Raw genomic sequence first — 25,102 nt, 5'->3', positions numbered from 1 at the left:
GAATAGTTCCTTCTTTTATTGCAAAATGGCGCCATTCGGCTAATTGTTGGTAATTTACCTACGGAACGTCGGTAATTCAAGGTAAATGGCGCCATCTAACAGTGCCAGTGGAACTATTCGAGGACAAACTTTAGAGTTTGTCCCTCCCGATAGAGGCGCTGACCATACTCAGAAAAATAGTTCGGCCTATCTACCACGAGATGGCAGCAGTATTTTTATCGCGAAATTTGAACCTCTTTATAAGGAAATATAAAGAAATAATAAATAATAACAAACGCAGAGTAGTAATAAATTGTCCAAGTACAGGAAATTAAAGTTAAAGCTTACATGCATTTATGTTTCAATCAGCAACCGATCAAATATAGATCTTTCGCTGATGAACGATGGGTGAAAGGGTGAACGAATACACACGGTCGACAACATTCTCAAATTGCTAATTTTATTTATAGGTTTCTTTATGACACAAATCACTTTTAGCGTCTACATGAGTAGGAGATACAGGCTATACGAGAATGAATTTGATACAGATCACTTATTAGTGTAATTGTAATATGTATCCTCCCTTGTAATTAGTGTAATATGTATCTTCAATTACACGCTATAAACTAGATACTTAGAAAACACTGTACAATGCAGCTGAAAACTGTCGTGGATACTTTACAATATCTTACAAGCACTCATTTTGATGCGAGACGAGCTCAGCCGCGGCTAGAGCCGAAAAAAAAAAGAAAAATGGTTCGGTTTCCTTTTTTGAGAATGATTTTTCGCGATCAGCCGCGGGCAGGCTTTACTCATTCAGCGATTCGATGACGTCTAGCGCGGTCTGTAGGCCGTGTTTAGCGGAGCTTGGAAGCTGCTCGGCGTCGAAACAGTCTCGGTGTGACGCTCGCTTATGCTAACACCATTTTGGAGAACGGGGCCTCCGGAGAGACGCTGGAACAGCTTCCTCGTCCCTGACCATCGCTGGGGACCACAACGGACCACCCTCGTGACGTCGTCTACGTTCCTCGCAAAGTGAACTAACGGCCAAGTTCCTTGAGCAGAATCCGGGCGGAGGACGATCTCGATCGCGATTTCGACACGACGATCGACGTCCAGGCTCGACGTGCCTCGAGGATCTTCGCCAACGAAACTGAACTCGAACCCCTACGCGCGGAGTTTAATTACAATAAATTTCAACTTGGAGCCTGCGATCGAGTACGAAACGATGTTTGTTAGGGATCGTTGGGAATCACTAGAGAAAAGTGTAGGAGTCGGATCGAACTCGATGTTTCGAACGCGTACTCTTTGGGGTACTGTAAGGGAAAAGAACAAACAAAACAAAGAGTAAACAAACGAACGTGAGGTAACACAAATCTCTGCGTTTCTAATTGTCTTAATTTCTCATGGGGGGGAGGGGGATTGAAAAATGTCCCTCCACGAGTATTATGGTAATAAAAAGGTGGGAAGGTTTGCATCCCACTGTGCCCCAAAGAGTTGGCACGTCAAGTGACGTTTAACGTGTTCACCCTTTGCACTCCTCAGGCCAGTCTATTTAAAGACGTCTCCCTCCTATAGATAATAAAATGCACATAATATTTCGGATATAATTCTGATTAATATCTGATAAACTCCCACCATTTTTTATGGTGGTTATACAGCTGAGGAACGAAAAAATAAGGTACCAACGCATAGCATAATTACTTGGAGTGCAAAGGGTTGTGTGCGTTCAGCGTTGCATCGAGCGTCCCCCCGCGATCTCTGCCCCCGCAACCCGACTCTTCGTACAGCAGTCATCGTCGTCACATGCACACGCTCATCCACGCACACGCAGACACACTACCATTACGCACACGTATACGGAATAATACATCGCACCGCTTTACGAGTCTTTTCTTTGTGGCCAACGTCTGTCAGTGCTATCAACGACGACCCCCCTCGTCGTGAATCGTCGGTTGTCTTTGTGTTTGTACATGCTTGCTCGATCGATCTCTCCCCGTCTCGATCCATCGATCTTCTTCTTCGCTTCGTCCCCCTACCCTCGACGAACAGATTCGCTCCACTTTGACGCAAACAAGGGATTTTTGAAGATCTTTGACAGCTACTGGAATACGCAGATGGTAACAGAGGCTGAGGTGGATTAGGGAATCTACTTATTGGCGCGTGTAGATCTTGGACTATATAGGATCTAAGTCGAATGGGAAATTATGATGTATATTTATTTCTCGAAATTTATCGTGGATTTGGATTTAGGAACTTTTATCTTCGAATCGAGGCTTTATGAAACTAAAGTAAATTTTTCAGAATCAGAAGCTTTTTATTCTCTCGCATCAGTATTTAAATTAGATAGCTCATGTGCTCGTATACCCCTTAAGTCACCGATTTAGGGATCTCTAAAAGCCAAAACAGCCGAGAGGAACGCGGAGGGGGGACATCCGTGAGTGCTCCATCTTGACCACTGACAGACGAATTCGAAACGGATCGTTAATTGTAAAAAATATGTATTATCGATAATATTGGCATGATGTCGTTATGGCACGTTCAGTTTACCGTTCAGTGACGCGTTTACAGGCTTATCTTACGTTTCTCGCTATACGGACATCGCGTGATTATCTCAGTCGAGGGGTGGGTCGCGAACAAACGTAGAAAAAGTTGAGAACAAAAGGAAATAATGGGAAGGAAAAACGCTTCGCTAAACTGTTTCTTCTTGTCTTTGCTCTCTCTCTCTCTCTCGCACGCACTCGTACACACACGCTCATACACCCACGCAATCTATTTCTTTCTTTCGTTTTCTTATTACTCGCCTCGACAACGCTCACACGTGACATCCACATCGCGACACTCTTAACACTCTTCTTTCCATCGTCGTCGTCAAAGTTCTCCATTGCACTTTCCCATTCGACGCAACAAATGCACCTTAGAACGTATTTTATGTACAAAAGCTGCTCCCTAATGCGAACACGCGTGAAAACAATTTTCCATCCGGTTTCCCTTCTATGGCCGTGGTTCGATTATTTCTTCTTCGATTGCTTCTTTAGCCCCGCGTTTTCGGTCGTTATCGTCGCGGTTAAGGAGTGGGCAGAGGGATGGAAAACGGGGAACAATGCGCAATAAAAGGAGAAGATTAACTAGCAAGATTTTTCGTTTAACAGCTGTGCGTCGCAGACTCTCTGGATTTAGAATAATTTTAAACGTGTTCTATCCGATGGACTGCCATGATTAAAATTAACCCCGATAGAATTTCCTCGGATCTATCACGGGAAGGGAAAGTAAACGAGATCAGAGTATCCAAAACTCTAAATACAAGTAAGATGGTACATAAAAACAGCAATTAATTATTTTAATTTTTGCCAATTGGTTTCGCAAAATGCAAAACTAAAATCAGCAATCCCTCTCTGTCAGGAAGTTTTATTTTAGAGCCCCAGAAGAATCGATCGTCTGTTCAAACATTTCTTTTTTTTTTAAATTTCAGGCCTTGAAATCATCATGCCTAACTATTCCAACAAAATGGCTCCGGGCTTTGAATCTCCCGGTTCCTCGAAGAAACATCGGCGATGGGAAGATGGCGAAAGGCGAAAGAAAAACGACAGGGGAACGTAGTCGTCCAAGGAGGTTTTGGGGGGGGGGGGGGGGAGGATCGGAAGAAAAACCGATATCATCGCTAGACGACGCTCGATAAATAATGCAACGTGTCTCTCTCTTTCTCGCGCGGCCTCGATCGTGAACGATCGCGAAGAAGCGTAGAGGAGCGACGGCTCGATCGAACGCGATCTTCTCAGACGCGTTTTCTAATGGAAGCTCTCGATCGCGCCTTCGATGCTATAGAACAGTCTCTTTCGCCGTGGTTATTGTCTTCGATGGGACGAAAGCGCAAAATGGTGCGCGCTCGTCTCGATCGCTGCGTCCGCGTCTTCTCGATCTCTTCGGTGGTTTCGATCACGTCGCGTGAGAGAATCGAAAAGGGAACCGGGAAGAACCGGCCGAGGAGGTGTGATTGGCAGCGTTAAAGAGGTTGGAGGGGGCGCGGTGGATCGTTCACGAAGGAGACGGTTTCGATCTCGAGTTCGAACAGATTATACCTGAGATTTCACCTAAACAGCTCGTTAATATATTATGCAATGGAGATCCACGGATGGGTGACACCTTTGGATCGTTCGAGTCCCGATAACAGGTATCCAACTGTCGCGTTACACCGTGGTTGCAGCGAAAACAAATGGCCGCTCAAGGTTAACACGGTGTAACACCCACCTCCTACGATGTTTCGCGTTTTTTTTGAAATCGAGCCTGGATTCAGGGTGGCCTCGAGCGGCGGATCGATTACATTCCGACTATAGTTTTCGAGACAGGGGATGGAGGGGAGGGGATGGCGTGTACAAAAGCGTACAGGGGGGGGGGGGAGGTTGGTGTAACGGCGAACGTCGGATACGGAGGACAGAGGTGTCGGAAATTGTTCATAGGGCGACCTAAAAGTAACGAGCTCTGCACTAAAAAAAAAAAAAAAGAGATCTTACACGCTAATTAATCGCATTGTGTATAGACTTTTAAAAAAATAACAAATTACATACAGAAGATAGGTATTTTGACACCGTAAGGTCGAATAAATGAATGACAATAAAAAGTCTCGTCCTCGTTCCAAACGACTCATCATCATCATCATCATCATCATCTGTTGCTCTCTCCTCTTGTTCACTTTGCTCTTTCTCACTCTCCCGCTCTCGTGTCACGTTCTCCCTTTTCGTTACATACACGCACTCGCTTTCTCTCGTTTTTTGCTCGTTTTACCTTTAGTTATACACGTCTGCGGTATAATTACTTTATAGAATATAGTACCTGGCACAGGAACATGACCTCTCAGTCATTGGCATCACAACGTAACAAGGACTACAAGCTGTGTCACGCACCTTCGTATCGTCTCTTCTCGCCCATTTCACGCACGCACCAACCACGCATACCGCGACTCTCATTCTTTCCCCTCTTTCGTGCTCGTCTAATATACGGACTGACAATCTTCAATTTCTCCAGTGGGTGACTACAGCCAGACACTTGGTCCTGAGTATTTCTGCATCGTATTTTCATTATCGTTTTGTCCTTATTTGTTCGGTTAACGTCTGTTCCCAGTTCCGTCACTCCGTCGACCACGGACACTGGGCATATACTCCGGCGAACGAATGCAGCGAGGCTGAACACGATTACCCGACGATCTCTTTTAACTCGCCCGCTACCAGTGGAAGAATCCTGGGAGACGTCCACGCGACAGGATCGTCCTTACAAGCATCGAACGACACTTTGATTAGCGGCGAACGAACGTTCCACGTCGAAGGAATCCCCTGGAGCCTTGGGCCAAGGACATCCACTCCCTCGGGATAGAATGATCCATCGAACGAACCACCTTGGTCACCTCGAGCTCGAGTCGCGAGTATTCGAGGAAGACCTCGACGTAAAGGTCCTCCTCGATCGTTTCTCCGCGAACGATCAGCGGTCTCCTCGTTCCACAACGATCCCAAACGAAGAAGAGCCAGCTCTCCGCCGCTTTCTCCGTCCTCCTGGTCGTCCAGGTCGCGACAGCGATCGCTCCAATCGTCCAGCCTCCCGTCTGTACACGTACACGGACCCTGCGGATGACACGGTGTGTTGCAACAGTCTTGTCACGTGGGTCCGGCCGGGGCTACGTAACACTGATCGCCGGATTGGACGTGCCCGACGGCGCCTGGACCACTTCACTCTTTATACACTGTCCGGTCAGTTGATTCACGCTAAGGGGGTTGTTGATGTCGTGGGGATTGGTGCCGACCGGGTTACGATGGGGCGGCGGTTGCTGGACCGAGTGCCCGTGAGGTTGACCGGCAGGATTGTTGGACAGGGGCGGAGGCGGCACCGGGGGCGTCAGAGGGCAGGGGCACGGACTGGCCAGACTCGAGGGCGACGGTAACACCAGCGACGGGCTGGCCAGACTAGACAACGCGGACAAACCCCCGGGACTGCTCAGGGACTCGTCCTCCTCGGGAGTGCCTGCCTCCCCCACACTGCCCAGGTTGTCCTCCGAGTGATCGTCCTCGCCTTCGCCGTCGGCTTCGCCATCGCCGTCTCCTCCCTCCCCCATGTATCTGATACATTTCTTCTTACGTCTGCGAACAAGCGACAAAGGATTAGTCACGGACTCCCGGGGAACCTTTCGACGAATATTAATCGGGGTAAGGATCGAACGTCGCTCCTGCGTATACGCGAAGGCGATTCCAAAGAGTTTCTTTTCATCGCAGGAACGGGAGGAGCAAAGTTCGGTCCGTCGAGTAAGGTTACATCCAGAATTATTACCAACTAAAAGAACATGCGGTCACTCGTAGTCGTTGCAAGGCTGGCCGCGCGGAAGAATCGCTTCTTCGAGGTTAGTACGTTACCAAGAGTACGTATATTTTCAGGCAGATGTAATCTACGACAGGCTACAGCGAACGCAAATTCCACTCGAGACCACAAAATACAGCGAGTAGCCGCAATAATCGAGTCGAATTCGCATCGGCCATGGTTTCCGTCGTTCGTAAGATGGGCTCATGGCCTCCGCGCGACCAGCGTCGATTTTTAATTCTTCGACACGGTTCACTCGCTGCCAAATGCCATGCTCAAAACGTTCAGACGTAACAAGCAAATAACTGTGTAATAAACTTATACGTGGAAAACGAAAGTCTCAACAAAAAGAATCGAAATGCAGGGGCACAAGGTGGGCTGGGTGGGTGGAGGGATGGGAAGGGTTGACGCACTTTTCATCGGGCGAGAATACTACGCGGAGAGCAACGTGTCGCGCGACGAAACTCGATCTCGAATCGATTGAAAAGCTCGCAATCGTTGCCAGGAGGCGTCAAGGTTCCGCTCGAATCGGAACGGTGGATGTTACGTGGAACTTGGAACTTTCGTGACCGTAGAGCAAGGTCCTGATCGACGCGAGTCTTCCTCATTTAGTCGAAAAGAAAAAAGAAACGAGACGAAAAGTAATCACGAGACAAGAAAAACGAGAAACGTGAAAAGTTTGGCTTTTTGCACGTGCGCGAATCGTTAATGGTTTCGCGAGAGAAAACAGAACCGCGAGAAGGAAAGAGGCGAAGTTCGCTACTGCAAAGTTCCCGTAAAGTGAGCCCGACCGACCTCGTGTGGTAACAGCATCGCAGTCGAGACATTTACTCGCTCTGCCATTGGCTCTCATTATTCATCTCTTAGCCAGTTGAGTTAATCAATTTATTTCGTACATCAATGTGAATATCACGGTTCTTGGACGGGACGTCGACTTTAGAGTTCGCAGGCACGTCTGGATTCAAGCGTTAGATGTGTAATACATATTACCGCGTACTCCGACAATGGATGTAATTCCCGCTGTTGTCGCTCGTCTTTCTATTACGCAGATTTGTTTATTTATTTACGGATCGCTCCTCGAATGAGGGACCAAACAATGAAATCGAAGAGTCCAGGAGAAACACGATGGACGTGTAACGAATAGAATGTAAAAGGACACAGCTTAATTCTCGCATTGCACGTGGGCTGAATACCAAGAAGTACATCTAGAAGTAATAAGAAGCAGTCGAAATAGAATATAAACATTTTCTGTTTAAGAAAAAAAAAAAGAGCACCAAACGACATCGATTACATACTTGGGGGGCCAACGTACAATGTGTTAATCATAAGAATTCGCTAATTTAACTCGGTACGACTTCCTGGTCGCAAAGTATTAAATTTACATCAGGTTCGGTGGGAATTGGTATGACGGTGACTGCGACAACAGCGCGAATCAGTGTCGAAACGCGTCTGGACTCTTGAAGCTTCCGCTCGAAGGCCGAGGAGTCGCGACGGATCGGTGTCGCCGAGCTCACGCTCAAGGATCGAACGTCCGAAATTTTCGAAGCGTCAGGAGCTTTCCCGATACTTGGTCCGGCCAAGGCCGACAAGGTCTTGTCGCGCGGATCCCGATGTAAGCAAGACGCCTCGCAGTGCCTCGAGTTGATTTCCGACTACGCGCGACTACGTAACAATTACGACATTACAACCAAAAAAAGAACATATAAGAGAAACCAAATATATATGTATACATATATATCTATGTGTATATATATATATAAGAGACATATAAAAAAAGAGACAAAAAAAAAATTGGAACAAAACGTAAAAACCATGGTGTTCACGTACTAAAAAAAAGGTCAACACATCGGTTACAACACATAATTCGCCGTAAACCGTACGAACTGCCATGCCATAAATCAGAGTCACAACGTATAATAACATTTATACTTCTCTATATGCCAAACGTTCCGAACCGGGGAAAGAAAGTAAAAAAAAAAAAAGAGAGAAAAAAAAAGAAAATAATCGTTAAAAAATCTGGTTACACGTAGTAGTAAGACGTATGTAACATGTATATATTTGTATATACGTACAAATGCGTGTGTGTATATATATGTTTACGAGTATGTATACATCGACATACATGGTATATATATATATATATATATATGTATATATAAAATATATACATATACATAATATCAGATTTATTACAGACCAGCCATGCTAAGGGCAACACTGAGTAAAGTCCAACTAAACGAGGGTAAATCAAATAACAATAATAAGCTGCAAAGAGCCACAACAATGAGAAACAATGCGAGCATTAGGACGTCGCTGTGCCGCTCACTATGCCACCTCGCTCGTGTCGGTACCCGAAATCAGTCAATGACGCGATCCAAGCGATCCTTTTCTCCCAAAATATGGAAATCACCGAGCGATGCCGTTCGCGAAGAACGCGACGTATTATCTGTTACGTCACCGGTGGCATTTATTTTCTAGTTAGCGGCCAACGAGCAGAGTTGGTTGAGTATAGCGAGGGCCAGCGAGCCCGTAGGTTTAAGTCGGGACTGACCACTGTTTAAGAAGAAGTGTTGCAGTAGAAGGGAGGCGATAGGCTTGACTAGAGATTAACATAAGTGGGTTCTTGCTGAGGCGAGGAGGCATTGGAGGCAGTGTTGGTGTTTGGCGGGGCAGTCGCTGCCCCCACCGTCCCTCCACCGCCTCCAGCCCCGACCCCTGCCCCCGCGCTACTTCCCACACCGTGATGGATTATGCTCGCGTGGATGCCCATCCCCGCTCCATGCTCCACTGGGCTGCCAAAACCAACCACCAGCCATTAAAGGGGCGCTCGTCGCATCGACGTTATCACTTTAATCCCATTCTTAATCCCACACCGTATCGTCATCACCCACACGCATCGGCCCGAGTCCCTGGACTGACGCCGCGAGCGGACTCGTGCTTCGACCCTATCAACCACCGGTTTACTCTTCGTTTCGAGGACCCAAGGCAACTTCAGGATCGGCCGTCGCTCCGACATCAAGGCACCAGGTTCGATTTCTCACGTTACGCTTTATTTTTACCAGAATTAATAGTTAACGATACGAAATTGATCGACTCGATTACCCTGGTGCCCTGTGTCGCGTTGAACGACGGGCGGTCCCATCGCAAAGGTCCCAGGAATCTGCGCGCAACCGAACGCGACAGCGATCTTTCTCTTGTGTGATATCAGAAAATATGTCTCCCAAGTTGTCCGCATACTATCGGAAGTATCCTTTAATCCCTCGCATAGGAACCACCAGAAGCGTCCCAGTTTCATTTCTACCCAATGATGTAATATAAAGATTGCGTTTAGGATCCGCTGAGTATTAACTGCATTCGTGTTTCTTGAATTATTGAGACAAATTATTACTCGAAGTGTTTGCCGGGACAGCAACTATGTCACATGATTGCGATTCGTATTCGCCCCTTTAATGAGGTCCACGTGATTCACAAACCCAGGAGTTGGGGCGTTTGGGCGCGCGTATCGTATCGTTTTCTGTTCGTAACATTCATGTTTCGTTTTTGGAAGACACATTTTCTGACGGCAACGCGATCTTCGTCTTATTCGTCGCGGAGGACTGGAACGCGTACTTCGATTTCAACCCCGGAAACGCGGTATATTGCGTGCTAACGCTCGTGTACGCGTGCATCGCGTCGGAATTTCGAGTATCAGCGCGTGTTATTGGTCGACTAATTTTTTTTTCAAGTTCCACGATAACATGTGGATGACGGAACGGAGTAGAAGACGATAACAATAAGAAGTGGTGACAATCGAGAGTACTATATTCGTAGCCGGGTTGCAAGTTTCTTTAATCGAACGTGACGGCTCGATTTACCACATTGTTCGTATTTTACATATCTGTCCGGTTGCTTCGGGCTGCGTGCTCGAGTGTTTTTCAACGACGATATGTTTCTTCCAATATGCGTAATTTAAAAATATTTAAAATGTTCGAATCATCGAGAAGTTGAACTTGAAATTTTTTCTCGAGCTAAAGATCTCCGTCATCCCGAATGAAAATAAAGATTCTCGAGTTCTTACGCCATCTTGGGTGGTTTCAAAGATTGTTCAATAACGAACGTTCGAAGACACTCGGACAGCAGCAGCCCGTTTGCATCGGTTCACCATCATTCATCACATATAAAGTAACTTCCTCTAGTGGAACTACATGACTGACGTGAGACTTCTATAGTCTTTCTCAACACTTCTCAAGATCGAATACGTATATACACGCGACCGAAACAGCGTGCTCAGCTTATCGACAAGACGGTATATATGTTCTTCTCTCAAGAAGCAACGAGTCACAAACCCCTCTGAACGTTGCACACGTACCTGCAGGGCTTGCACCACTGGCTTTGTTGATCTAATCCGTACCTGGCGCGGCACTTCTTCATGTTGTTGCCTAGAAAATGCGAAACATAATCGATTAGCGGGGTGACATTGCATTTTTCCAATTATATAGAATAGGAGGGAGGGGATAGTAGACATCTATGTATCGTTGGATTTCTCTCGTTTTGTCATTAACGATTACCATAATCGACGACGACGTTCGAACAACGAAATGGTTCCGTCGAGTACAAAGACTTGGCAAGTTTTTTTTTTTTTTTTAACGTTTCTTCTCGAATTCAACGCTCGTCCCCCATTTAGTCGATTCCTGTAATTTGATTGGCAGTATCGAGTTCATTTTTTATTATCTCGGTTAGATATAAAGCTCAAACGGTCGAGAAATCGTACGATACATCGGCGAGGCAGGGTCCTCCCGGAAGACGTCGACATTCCTTACGAAATTGCGCGATTCGACCATGCCGGACGATCAATCGTGGAAGTTCACCGTTCTTAGATAAAGATCGCTGTCTTCGGGGAAGGACCCCGCGGAACGACAAAAAAAGAGAGATATACTCTTGTCAAGCTGAGCGATATAAACGGCATGCAGCGTATAAACCGTTAAACGGCGTGAAAAACACGATCAAAGATCATATCTACTCATTAATGTCGTGATCTGTATTAAACGCAAGCCTCTAGATATAAAACGTATTAATGAATGTAAACAAAATTTAAAAAAAAAAAAAGAAAAAAAAAACAGAAAAAAGACATACAGGAAACAAAGAACGCCCGAGCGCTCGGGCGTGTTGAACGAAAACAAACTCGTATATGTAGGGGCTCGAGAATAATTGAGTGGTTGATTCGGGGAGAGGGGAGAGGGGTGATCGTAGAGAACAAAAAAAAAAAAAAACAGATGGCGAGAGGGGAATTAAATAAAAATACGATAATCGAGAAAAATAAAATACAGAATTGTGTAAAATTAGTGGAGAAAAAAAAAAATATATCGACAGGGTCTCAGGCAACGTTGAAACGATCAAAGGTGGGGGGAGCGAAAAAATGGGTGGTGAACTGAAACCAACCAGCGTATCGTATAAAGATTGTACGGAGAGGCAGAGAAAAAGTGACAGATAGAGAAGAAGAAAAAAATAATAGTGAGAGAGATAGCTGTTGAGATCGAAAACTAAGTGACATGACAGAGTCGAGGGGAGAGAATAATATGGAGGCGTAGAGGGAGAGAAAGTATCACAGAAAAATCAGTACAGAGAAGGGAGAGAGAAAGACTGAGTGAAAATTAAAAACGCTCAGGATTGTCTGATTGCGGAGTAGGTCCCTGTAAAAATGCAAGATGGCCAGCGTCCCCAAAGTTGTATACGTAATTAATAATTAATAATGCTGTGTCATGTGCGTGTACGTGTACTGAATGCGCTCGTGTTTCCGTTCTGTTTCCGTTATATACACATATTATTATTATTTATATATATAACGGAAAATATACGTAGAAATATATATATATACGAGACACGCACGTGCGCATGCGTACGTGCACGCCCGCTCACACAAGTGCGTTCTTGTCACTTTCTTACTCTTCTCTATTCGTTCGCGTCTTTTTTGCAAATTACTTATCTTTTTCCTCTCAAAGTAAATAAAAAAAAAAAAAAAAAAAGAAACAAAAAGAACAAACAACAAAAATACGAATAGATGGTAGACAATTACATATACACATGTATATATACGATAATCGTACATATATATATATATGCGTGTGCATGTATAATAATAATAACCATAATCATAATAATAGTAATAATAATAATCATTTATATATATAGAATATATATATATATAAAATATCGACCCAAAACCCCAAGACGGGGGGGGGGGAAACATGCAACATAATGTAGTGTAGCAATAAGAATGTATAATAATTATAATATATATATAGTATATGTAATAATGAGGGGGTGGGGGGCTGCTGAGGGGGAAAATTTCATAATTTTGTTGTTGCTGTTGTATCATGGGGTCGGGGGGGGAGAGTTTGTAAGAATGTGTGGAGTGAGGCATGTGGGTACCTCCAGGATCACTGTTTGTGTCTTGTTTGCGCTTCCTCTTCTTAGTTCGGTTGGTATTTGCGCGGGAAGACCAGTCAGGGTACAGCTGCATGTGCAACTGTCTCTCCCGTCGTGCCAACTCATAATACTTGGCCTGGTCCTCTCGCCCTAGCGCGTGCCACTACCGAGAGAGAACCAAACACTATTTGTAATTGTGCATGAACCGTGGGCTAAACAATATTTTTAATCAAGAAGAAAAAAAATGAGATTCACTAATGCTACTGCCGCCACCCTAATAGGATCTTTCCGTTAAAGTTGAATCTGTACTTTCGCTCGGGTTGCTTTTACTCGGAGTTAGAGATTGCTTTCTTACAGATTTTTTTTTTTTTTTTCGTTATTATATTCTGTGTTCTTATGTTTGTTCTTATATGTATATATATATACTTTTTTTTTTTTCAATCAAAAAATCGTCATTCTCGTTCATTATATGCTTTATATGCGTTCGACGCATCGCTGCCCTGTTTAGCATTTCGTTAAAACACTGGGGTCCCTACTTTCCGTTTAAAGTGCTAGAAGAACAGCCTAGATTCTCCCCTCCCCCTCGGTTGCACCGCTATTCGTCGTATCGTCGTTTATCAAACAACTCGGAGATCGTACAGGGTGTCTGATAGAGGATCGTCCCGCTTAAACGCCGAACAAACATGGCGGACAGTTTACCCGTTCAGCGTAACGAGCACTCACGGTTGATCTATACACTGAAAAAAATATACTGTACGTTAACACTGTACACAAAACGCCAGGCGATAACAAAGACTCGATGGAAAAAGCTTTCATGCTTAAAAAACGAAAAAATTATTACGGTTACTTCGAGAATTAGACTATTCTTTTTTTCAGTGTATTCGCGCCCTGCGATCGGCATCGTTCCGTAGGGCTAGTAGAGAGAACCTTGAAACGAAAGATGTCACTTACCCATCGCGAGCTTGGTAAATATCGATTGTTCCTAGACCAGTGCTGTCCAACATAAGCTCGGAGCTTAGGGAGCTGCCCCATCTCTGAATTCGATAGTACATGAACGCGACACGAAGCGCCAGAATACGACAAAGCCAGGTACAAAGGCCCCTTCCGTGGACAACACCGTTCCAGGGGATGTTTAAGAGAGGGTTAGAGGAACGTCGACGATTAGAACGCAACCGAGCGCAGTAGCCAGCACAGAGTTTCTCGTTGGACCGGGTCAAGACGCTGTCATCCTTTTCGCAACCATTACAAAAACGACGCGAGTAGAATAAGAAGAAAGAAACATGGAGAAAAAGAGGTCCTCGCTCTACCAGACATCCCGTAACAAAAGACTCTCATCGTGCCCACGCTCTCGCTCGAGTCGTCATCGTCGAATCTATCGTACGAGGTACACTTTTGCAACATACTTTTCATTTTATCGTTTTCATTATTATTATTATTATCATCATCATCATTTTTTTTTTTTTCGTTTTTTCGTTTTCTTTTTCAAACGTGAACGGATACCGCTTTAGGGAGTTTGGCCAGATACAAAAAAAAAAATGATTCTGCGTAATCGTCGCATGCCGCGAGAGTCCGTCTTTTCCTCTGCTGCGCCGCATCGAAATCCGCAAAGATTTTCCCCCAACAGACAATCCAATAATCCAATACAAATCGAAGTCGGAAAAAAAAAACGGAAACAGTGTACGCGTACGCGTACGCGTACACGTGGACGCTCGAAGAGCTGTCGGTTCATAAATACGTCGATCGAAAACAAGTCCGCACGTCGAAGAGTGAATGCCAGAATTGAAATAAATGTAAATCAATGTCAATCAATCAAATATAAATGACAAACGAAACAACAAAAAAAAAGTACAAAAAAAAATATTGTTGTAAAAAAAAAAAATAAGAGTAAATGAAACGCACAGAGAAACTTTGATCGTTTCAATATCAACCAGTAGGTAATCTATATGAATTATTATAATGAATTATTAAGGGCCTGCTGTTCTAGCACTGGAAAGTGGTACCTCCGGTGGGATCTGCGGAGCGCTCTTTCTTCTTCTTCTTCTTCTTGCTGCCGTATCCGTAGTTATCCCTGGCACTCCAGCCGGGGTATCGTTGCTGATGGAGTTGGCGCTCCTGCCTGGCCGCCTCATAATACCGCGCCTGCTCCTCCCGGCTTAGCGAGTGCCACTGCGTGTCATACCCCCAAAATTCAGATTCACAGTTTCACAGTATTCAGCCGTGCACCGTGTCCCTTTCCACGTTTTTCTCGTATACTTTTTTTTATTATTATTATTATATAATTTTTTTTTTTTTTTTTAGATTGGAAATTATTTATTATTACGTATTTTTTTTCCCTTAGCATTTCGCTTTTACCCACTCACGTCAAAGCGGACACGCCAAACGGAATGAGATGGGTGCCCCCGTCGTCTTATGCCCACCCCTTTCGTTCGATCGACGGCCCAACCCACTCGTTACGGCTGCGATTTCCTTAGATCCCACCAACGATGCTTCTCTCTTTACACTTACTGCGATACTAGGTACGGTTGGTGCCTCGACTTTGATTCCGCGGATGAACGAAAGTAGTTCTTTTTTTTTTTTTCTTATTTCTTTTAAAACGCATGCAACTTTACGATCGTCCTTGGAGACACCTAGCGATGGCGCCGGGGTCTCTGGGGATGATGATGTTTCTTGGTCGCCAAGTCAACATTTTGCTTCCGAGCGCGGGCATCGAGCCGACGAGGCTGCAACTCGTTTTCCTCGTTTTTATTCAGTGATTTATTTATTTACTTATTTATTTATTTATTTATTTTTTTTTTTTGTAAGCGAATGGCGATTATCATGGAAACGGAAAGTGTCTCAACTGTTCGATCGGTTTCCGATCGACGGCGTCGACGTAAATTTTTCCTTGATTTTATTATTATTGGTTTCGTCATGCATAGCGTCGACTGAATAATCCGCAGTCTACGGCTGTTAGCGTGAATCGATCAAGTGACGGCAACGCGATTTAAAAAAGAAAAGAATAGAACAGAAGAAAATCTTGACTTTGGCACGCGTTCGTTACTTTTGCATCAGGGCACTGCCGTCAGCTTTCCGATGGTTCGTCCGGAGCGACGATTGATAACAAAGCAACTATAGCTATAGCTAAATAGCTGGTCGCACCAGCCCTGATGCAACAGCGTTCCAATAAGAAAGCATGTGTATCGGTAAGAAATGTGCGCCGATTACTCACTCGTCTTCCCAATATTTGGTTGATCGCAGCGCTCTCTTTTAAGGTACACTCCGCTACGACCTCCGCCCTCATCTCCTTCATGTACAGCATAAATGCGTTCAAAGGCTTTTTTATATGGGGTTTCTTTTTATCTGTGCAAACATCATCGACGTATGGTATGAGAGGTGGTTTCTACAGTGAAAATTAACGTATAAACTGATAACGGAAGCCCAGGTCCATTAAACGAGGCTTACCTTGATTATTTTGTTGCGACGAGTCCACGCCTTTTCCGTTGTCGGGCGCGACCAACGACGCGTTCTTCTGGTCGACCGAAGACCTGTGAACAGAAACAAAGGAAACCATAAATAAACCCTAGGATCGGTTGGCGATATCCTCGAGAGGCAAACTTCGAACGCTTTGCTTCCGCGGACGTGCGGTTCCCCGGCAGCGCGCAGTGATTGTAAATCTCGAAAAGCTGATCCAAACCTCAGAAACAAAGAAAAATGATAGATCTTGAAGTAACGTTTGGTTCTCAAGGATAGGTTGGAGTTCTGTTTGGATTATCGTAGGACGTTGATTTACGAAAACACATGTTTTCTCGTTTTGGGCAGGTTTTCGGGATTCGAAACCACTGTGCGCCGTTACCGTTTGTAGAAAGGCTGCTTCGCGTCGTGGTTGGAGGGTTGTTCGGGTTTCGCGCAGGACAGGGGATAGACCGGCGAGGAATTTTGGGAGTTGCAGAGTTGCTCCGTGATGTTGGAGGCAGGCCCGTCGAAGTACGGCTGGGGCATCGCGATCGAGCTGCTCCTGTGGAAGTTCTGCGGCATGGGCCAGTTCATCTGCTGCCACATGCGGTTTCGTGCCTCGACCATCGCCAGCAGCTGCACGAAATTGTGCTGGGCGCCGTACGGAGGCGGCGTGACGCTCCTCGGCGCGTTCATGTTCGACATCTGCATGAGACTGCTCATGTAGAGTGCAGTGAGGATCTTGTGATCGGCGGTAGGTAATCCCGCCTCGCTGGCCTTCACCGCCTCCTGGAGTAACGTCATGTTGTCCTCGATCCTCGACTCGGTCTTCTCCTCATCGATCCTGCTGATCGATGCCTCGCTGCCCGTGTTCTCCTCGATCGCGTTCGATCCGCACTCGTCGATGTCGTCCTTCTTTATCACCAGGTTCAATGGTTCCAGACACTCGGGCTCCATCGCCGGTGCACGCGAACCGCGCTGCACTTTGTGGGACCCTTTATACCCACCGAAGCGATCCGAGCTGATCCATCGAATTACCGTGCAATCTCACCGCTTCCTCGGGCGTCTCTCTACTCGAGCGGTAGTATACCTTCGGTTCGCGCGGCGATTCAAGCAACGTAGCACCGTCTCGTACGATTCGTCATCAGTCGTTCCCATGTTCGTTCGAGCACGCTCCCTCGCGTTTCGCGGATTCGCAATAGGAACCGTCTATCTCGTTCCAACCCCACGGTTCGCGCCTTGGGCGCGATTCGGCGTGCACCACCATACTTCACCCTGACTACAGACCTCGCGAAACGGCAGTTACCAGTTGTAAACAGCACACGTACGCGCACCAACATCTACACACTCGTCTGCGTGGCTCGAACGACACCGGTGGTCACGTATTGGCGAAAACAACCGAGACAACTCTGTCCACGCAGCGTCCCGTTCGGTCGCGCGTCGCGTATCGTCCTCGTTCTTAATGGCTCCATATCGTCGCGAATGTCATTCGACGTTAAAACATGCCCGCAGGGAGCGAACGAATCGCACGGTAAAATGTCTCCAGGGGCGGCATCTCGCGCGTCCGTTGCGATCGTCCCTCGTTCCCGTTTCACTGACAAAAAATCTCCCCGGTTTCTTTTGTCCCGGTCGCGACCTTACCCGGCAGCTTCCCGTCCATCGTTTTACGCCGCACAAACAAACACGCCTCTCACCCAGCAGTTTCCTCCGTCAGCCTTTCGCGTATCTCTCTTATCCAGCGAAAACGCGTCGTTCCTGGCGTCGGCGGAATCACCGAGCGGTGTTACGACGATTGATTATCCGCGAGTGCGGAAGGGGAGGCGAGGAGGAGGGCTGCACCGTGGGGCCATCATCGCGATTCATGGCTCCGCAGCAACGACACCCTACCTACCATCCGCCGATGTATAATTCGCGCGTGGGGGGTGAAGATTGCATTCTCTCTGCTTTCCCTGCGTGATGATGCCTCTTTTTTTTTTTTGGCGGGCTGCGCAAACACTTGGAGCAATCCACTCGCACGAGCGACGAATTCGAGTATCCACGGAACGTTCTCACCTCCCCGAAGCACGTGGCTCGATCCCGAAGGTCAAAATGGACGACCAACGTCGCGACGTCAACGGCTGGCCGTGCGTCCCGTCTACGCCGCTCGTAAAAGCCTTCCGGCGGCGTCCCAGCGCGTCGTCGTCGTCCTCGTCGTCGCACCCGTTGCTCCCCGCCACGAGAACGATCCTCGGGCCAGCTGATCGTCCATGGTACGCGTGCCTCGAATGCGGAGAATGCTCGACCGCGACCATGCGGTTTTGTATACGCTGTTCGGGCCAGGCGATCGGCCGGGTACTAATGCAAATTAGAAATCTGTTTAAGAGGGTAATGATCAATACATAACCGGCGGCGGCGGCCGCGACGGTGGCGGCGGTGGCGGACGGCAGGCGCAGACGCTGTGCGAAGAGAGTCATTCAATAAGTGTTATACGCGGCTCGTCGACGAAGGGGGAACGACTGCACGAGGGGTTGAATACCACGGGACGTGCTACCCCCTATGGTCGACCCTGAAACTACCCCGTTCAACCCTCGTCGCGCCACGCTTCTTTATCAACGGACGGGACCATCCAGGATTCGTTGCTGGTGCGGACACTTTTTCCTTTATCGATGCAAGGACACTCTGTATCAAGCGAAGCGCTGGGGTCGTCACCTTTCTACCCTTCTCGCCCAATCTCGTAATTTTCGTCGGACTCGACTCTCTGCGCCCTTCTGTTATCTCATCGTCATTCAACGATTTACAATGTAACAGGAGGTTGAACGTTTACTCCATCGCTGACATTAATAATTCTACGAAACCATCGTGTTCCGAATAAATCGATAGTGCACATCAATCGTAACTCGAAGAGGATCCCATCAATTATTATTAGATGAGTCCTCTTACCTCTCGATTTCTTCGAATCGACTCCGAAGTAATACAACCGAACGGTTCCTACGTAGTTAGGACATCTGCTAGGACGATCTTCCGTTTCCAATGGACGGTCGAATAGAAACTTCCTGTTGTATCATCTGGCGCAGCCTCTCGAATACATTCGTTTCGTTTTTCCCGCTGTATCATCAGTTCAGCGAATTATCGACTGGCGCTCGCTGTTCGCCCGCTGGGAATCTTCCGATGGCTTGAATATTTACCAGGCCACCCGCGACCATGATCAAAGCTCGCAGGAGGTATGCATCCCTCCCGACAGAGGCAAATCAGTCCTGCTCGCGCTATCGCCTAGGAGCTGCCAGGTCTCGACGCATTTATGATGTTCCTCGTATAGATTGGTCTCGTCCCTCGTTTGCATTTTTACAGCTAATAAAATCACCTTGGGGACTCGGCGCCACTCGTCGTCGATAACCCGACAAGAGCTACGTTGAACCTAGGAGTCTAGGATTAGGATCCGAGGCAGGAAAGAAAGGGAGCGATCGCGGCAGGGATTCAGATGTTACCTTGGGTAAAGAGAAAACAAACCTGTGATTGTGATCCATGCTGGAGTGGTCCGACTTCGGCGTCGAAGGCACCAACGCGTGTGACGTTAGCGCGTGTGCGTGCGGACTCAGTCCAGGATGCGGTGGCATCAGACCCGTCGGCGAAAAGCGGTAGAGATCGCTGGAAAAACGATGAAGCTGGTAATCGTGAGCTACGAATGAGCGTTGGAAGCTCGTCAAACGTTTCAGCATCGATTATCGTCTTATCTATCGCGTAAGTCTCGCGAGAGACAAGCCAAGGTGACGGAATGAAGAAAGAACTCGCACGTTAACTCGAGTTCCCAAAGATTCAATCTCAAAACATCCAAGTGTCGAAACGTTCGGCGATAGCAATGCAACGCTCGCGATTTCGAGCAAACGTCGAACAGAGTAGCGTGCTACTTGGAACAGGAGTTCCCGTGGCAAGCTGAACTCTACGAATCCGATTTCGATCACCTACTAACCTTGGTAAACTAGAAGTTGGGATGGGCAAACTCGTGGGATACGGACTTCGGAAGCCAGCGCTTGACGGGGAGATGGGGTACATGCTTGGTGTATGCCTGAAAACAGAACCATCACGCGTCAAACATAATCTTCGGTTTGAACACACCTCTCGTAAGTGAATCTCGTTTTCTCGTATCGATATCTCGCAAGTAGCACGAATCAATTTTCTTGAACAAAGTGGAATACGACAAAACGCTACCGGTACTTTGATTACTGTTGAGGGGATGAAGACAACCCACGGAATTAAGGTCGATGAACCTATGTCTAAGAAACTGTTAGGTGTGCGTCAAGTAACATATTAAAAATGAATAGGTATAAGCAAAGACCAGCCCTCCTCTTGCTCAAGGTGGACCTGAACCTACAACAACGTCTTCGTTTTCCGTTTGGTCGCTCCCTTGGAAACCTCTTCAAAAAAACGCAAAGCTCCTCGAGGGCAGCACGCGTCCCGGCGTTTCTTTCGCGCGACGTCGAAAGAGTCAGCTGAAGAACGCGGGGCCGCCCTCCTAATTGAGAAGAACGTGCCTAATCGTCCGTGGAAAATCTCAATTTAGGGCGGTTCGGGCAGAAAGCAAATAACAAGGAGGGAGAGGCTGAGGGAGCCGTCGCAAGAGGAGGGTCTCTGGCCGATGGTCGTGCGTGCGGTCGGTGTGCATTGCGGCGGTCAATGGACGCCGATAACGGCGACGGTGATGGTGGTCGTGACCGATCCAATAGACCGGAACCAAGAGGATGACCAAATCGGTGACATGGAGCGGGACGATGTGATTTTCTCGAGAAATACGAGCGTCGAATTCGGGATTCGACGAGGCCCGTGGTCGTTATTCCGCGTCGCTTGGCGATCGCCGTCTCGATGGCTCGACGCGCAAGAGGCCCGATCGACTGAAAGGGAGCTCCAAAGAGAGAAATCGGAAATAAATCGAAATAAAAATCGCATTTATCCTGCGTCGAGTGTCGCGTCCCCGGTTCGAGTTGAATCGTTAGTATGCGAGAGGCAGGATTAACGACCGCTCGAGCGCGGAAAATCGGACGTTTCTTATGCAAATCAGACCACTTCGGGTCGTGGACGGATCATCGACGGGACTATATTACGGTAAACGCGTATCGGTACCGGGGCCATCCAGTCTGCGACGTTTCCTACCCTCTTGGCCGTATCATCCTCTCTAAAAGCTTCGTCTTCTTCGGTCCACCGCGGTTTTAAAAATCGCGAATTATTGCTCTAATCTTTGAGGGAAAAATTCTAAAATCGCAACACGTGATGCAACGAGACCACGGGAGCCAAGGCCTGAGTAAGCTTTTCCACAGAAAATAATGAGACGAGGAATAAATCAAAGTACAAAGTTAAAATACCGAAAACATTATTTTATCTCTGCGTTACTCTACCTCTACCTAGCTTTGTAGAAATCGGTTAGCGTGGGCTTCCAGGAAAAAGGTAGTACATCATTTTTCTCTGCAGAAATGTGCTCTGGCTCAGGACTAGAATAAACGTTCGAGAAATCGTAATTCGAGTCTCTTATGTGCGCACGCGCATGGCTCCCAGCCTCGTTCGTCGACGAGTTAATCGTTTCTTTTATCTGTGAGACGTCGAGCAACCAGTGCGGTGGATCGATCCGCTTGTAAAACCCTCGGAAGACAAAGATGCGATTCATTATCCGGCTATTTTGCCGGTGACGTTTTTCAATCGACGAAAGCGCACAGCGACTTACCAGGAAGCGGCGACTTGCGTCATTTCCGGGCTAAGCATGGGGTACGGATATTGGCCCGTGGAGAAGGGATACATCGGCGCTCTCGTCAGACCTGGAACAGAGAAACGAGGATGCTGCTTGAATTCTCTAGACCTGCTTCGAATCTGCTTATTCTACTGCGTTCGTTTCGTGACCGATATTACTTTCGTGCCATCTCCTCGGCTCTCACAATTTATTTGAAATAGAAACCAGAAATAGATACTGTTACTTTGAGCGATCCTTCGAGTATAGGTAGAGTTTTTACCATTTTTACCATTTCGTTGTTACTTTATCGTATCAAATTTGTCAATTCTAATTCCTTTCGAAATTCGTTGACAGCAATGGATAATCATTTCGTACAGGTACGTTTACATAATTATTTATTTATACGAGACGCATCCATTAGCAAATATCTCGTGCATTTTATAAAACACGTTCACGACTAACTGAAATAACTTGGACGATCCCTGGAAAGTTCGCGATGCAACTAAATTGCCTTGACTGCTCGTGACGTGGACCAATTTTTGCGTAAATCGTCTCTTCTGGTCGCGATCGCTAATTATCCGCGCGGAGGGAGCTTGTCAGGGGCAACCAACCGTAATTTGCCTGCGACACTTTTTGACGAAGCAGGTTCATTTGTCGCGACACGGCGCTCCCGCCGTCGGCAACGCGCTTACTGGTCCCCGCATCGACGGTTGCAGAATAAACATTATTACGGGAGATCAAAGAAGGACGATACGATCGGAGGAAAGCGGGATTATGTGTTTAATATCAGGAAGGTTTGCATTACAAACACGAACTGGATGACCCGGTGAACGGGCATTGATCCTCGACGGTGCCACTTTGCGCAGGGGTGAGGGTGAATGTATTCCTTGCGAGTTATTAGAAAATACGAAAGAGAAAGTACGTTTACGATATGCCTACAACTCCTACTGTTACTATATTACAGTATCACGCTCTCCATACCCAAAAGTAAGAAAGCTTAGCCTGTGTTTTTTTAAATGAGAACACGAATCGTAGGGTTCGAATCTCTTACAATATTGCAATCAAATTCAAGCGAAACTTCCTGCAAGTGCCGATCCAAATGAAACTATAGCCTACTCAATCTACGAAAGTAGTATTTACGGGCCAGGCTGCAAGGTTTCAAACGAGCGTAGGGTTGTCCAATCGAATGACACCTGCGCAGTGCACCCTAAATGCTACATCACGCTTGTCAGGGGGAAATATACTAGTCTAATATAACCGGTACGTGCTGTGGAACCGATCGCGGCTCGAAGAGCCCCAGAAACGTCGTCTGTCGGTGTAAGTGGGGTGCGGCTTTGGCGAGGCGAAGTGTAATTGGCTTCATAAGGGTCGACGAGAAGCGGCCGGAATATCGGCAAGCCTGAAACCGCTTGACGAGGCCAATACTTCTCCCTCCCTTGTCGCTTCTCTTTCCATATCGTTCTCGTTGTGGCGCACGGACGTACTGGGTGGACTCTCTTTTCACTTTCCACCCCCACAGCTCTGCTCGTCTCGTGCTCCTTTTTGCGTTTCGTGGTTGAATATGTCCCGGAGGCGTGTTCCTCCGGCACCCTTCTCGTCTCTGTTCGCCGCTTGAAATCGGTCAACGCGTGGCTTTCCACGATAGGGCCACTTCGTGGATAACGACCGTCTCTATCGCTGGACCGTAAAGAGATCGGTATCGGGGCTCTCACGATTGCCATACTGGCGCTCGCGCTGTTTGCGAGCGAAGCGACTCCAGAACGGATAGTTCTTGGACGTTTGCGACCGAGCATGGATTCTCTACCTTCTCGTTGCTGTGGAGGCTGCGACTACTCGGAAGTACTCTTTGGTAACAACATACTTAAATGCAAGATTTATAAAGCTAAGCAGAGTATATCAAGTAAAAAGAGTCAACGGAGAAGTAGACGGCCGAGAGATACAGGGACGAAGGGTCGAGGCGTTTAACAAATTAAAAGTTAAACCTTGCTTGAACATTTTTTCGTATATTTCACTTTTTAATCTGTTAATTAGGGAAGACGAGACCCTTTATACCGGGGCGTGTGCGGCTCTATTAAAATTCATTCCTATATTCCATGTATGTCTGACTCGGCCGGCTGAATCTACTTAAAACAACGCTCTGCTCTTCGCAGTCTGAATACCTTGCTCGCTTTGTCAGTAAAATCACGGTGGAAGTGAAATAATCATCTTAATCGAGCGAAGATAATTCGTGGTCCAATTTAGGCGTCCTTCCCCTACACACAGGTGTTAACCCCTTTACCTATCAACGCGAAAGGGTTACGAAACACCTCGTTACGAACGTTCCGGTTAAAATATCGAAGATTATTTGTTTTTCGACCCCTCAAGGAGTCGCACATACAGGTGGTTCCTTCACAACCTTCTCGCAACTCGACTTTCCCAACGCTGAAGACGATTTACATATTTCCATTCTCCGTGGAAGGGACGAGAAGAATCGAATCCCGGAAGAGAGGAGGAGTCGACGAGTCGATATTGAGACCGGTTACCCACGACCGGGCGGAGGGCGAAGGGGGTCGCCAGTCGCAAACGCAGGAAAGGGTCGTTATCTGTCCGATATCGTGTACGAATAAGGTAAGGGATGAGAATTAGAAAGTACGATCCATGGCAGAGGAGAGCAGAAGAAGGTAGATGATTATATTATGTATATCTCTACGTTCACCTTACATACATATGTACATGTATATATATATAAGGGAACTTGGAGGTAAGGGGGTTGGAGGGCAGAAGGACGGCGGAGGTGAGTCGAAAGGGGTGGCTCGTAATATCCTGGCGAGTCCGCGGGCTCCGTCATGTGTGCTTAATCACTTTCCAGTCGACTCGGCAGTCTGCAACCCCATTATCGGGGTCTCGCCACCCGGAAAATTACTCTTTTATTCTCGAACAACTCAAGCTCCCGGTGTTCCGTACACCGCGATATTCTCTGTCTTTTCACCCCCCCCCACCCCACCCCCCTTCCGTCCCGCCGCCTCCGTTCCTTTTCTTGCCTCCAGTCGACGACTTCGATGGTTTTCGACTTTCCTTTTTTCCCGAACGAATCTCACGGATCGCCGTTCCCCGCGTCTATTTCGCTCTATTAGAAGCTATCGTTAACATTTACTCGGCCGTGGTTTCCAGCCGGGAAGAAGAGCCACGCGTGTTTTGACGAGGGAGGAAACACGGTTCCGGGGGGTGGGGGGGGGGGGGGGGAATTCGACAAAGAGACGACCTAGCGAGCGGAGC

At 47.1% G+C, this 25,102-nt stretch overlaps 1 protein-coding gene across 6 annotated transcripts in view; it reads right to left on the bottom strand.

Moving 5' to 3' along the window:
* Nucleotides 1–418: 418 nt before the first annotated feature.
* The window catches only part of LOC128893313 (uncharacterized), a 32,673-nt gene continuing 7,989 nt past the window's right edge, over nucleotides 419–25,102 (bottom strand). For 2 of the 6 annotated variants that reach the window (XM_054154184.1, XM_054154186.1), the window contains exons 3-10: nucleotides 21,845–21,935; nucleotides 20,102–20,197; nucleotides 19,642–19,779; nucleotides 16,165–16,247; nucleotides 15,932–16,062; nucleotides 14,724–14,889; nucleotides 10,667–10,736; nucleotides 419–6,104 (exon numbers count right to left, since the gene is read on the bottom strand). In XM_054154184.1, the coding sequence (XP_054010159.1) occupies nucleotides 5,645–6,104; nucleotides 10,667–10,736; nucleotides 14,724–14,889; nucleotides 15,932–16,062; nucleotides 16,165–16,247; nucleotides 19,642–19,779; nucleotides 20,102–20,197; nucleotides 21,845–21,935 (1,235 nt within the window). In that variant the 3' untranslated portion in view covers nucleotides 419–5,644. Of the gene's footprint in view, nucleotides 6,105–8,869; nucleotides 9,111–10,666; nucleotides 10,737–12,726; nucleotides 12,887–14,723; nucleotides 14,890–15,931; nucleotides 16,063–16,164; nucleotides 16,248–19,641; nucleotides 19,780–20,101; nucleotides 20,198–21,844; nucleotides 21,936–25,102 lie in introns of all 6 variants that reach the window. The other 4 variants (XR_008461299.1, XM_054154188.1, XM_054154187.1 and 1 more) reach the window with 4 other exon arrangements.

The sequence above is a fragment of the Hylaeus anthracinus genome, unplaced genomic scaffold, assembly GCF_026225885.1.
Source record: "Hylaeus anthracinus isolate JK02 unplaced genomic scaffold, UHH_iyHylAnth1.0_haploid 27332, whole genome shotgun sequence".
Classification (NCBI taxonomy): Eukaryota; Metazoa; Arthropoda; class Insecta; order Hymenoptera; family Colletidae; genus Hylaeus; species Hylaeus anthracinus.
This window is presented reverse-complemented; position numbering and strand designations above follow the sequence as displayed.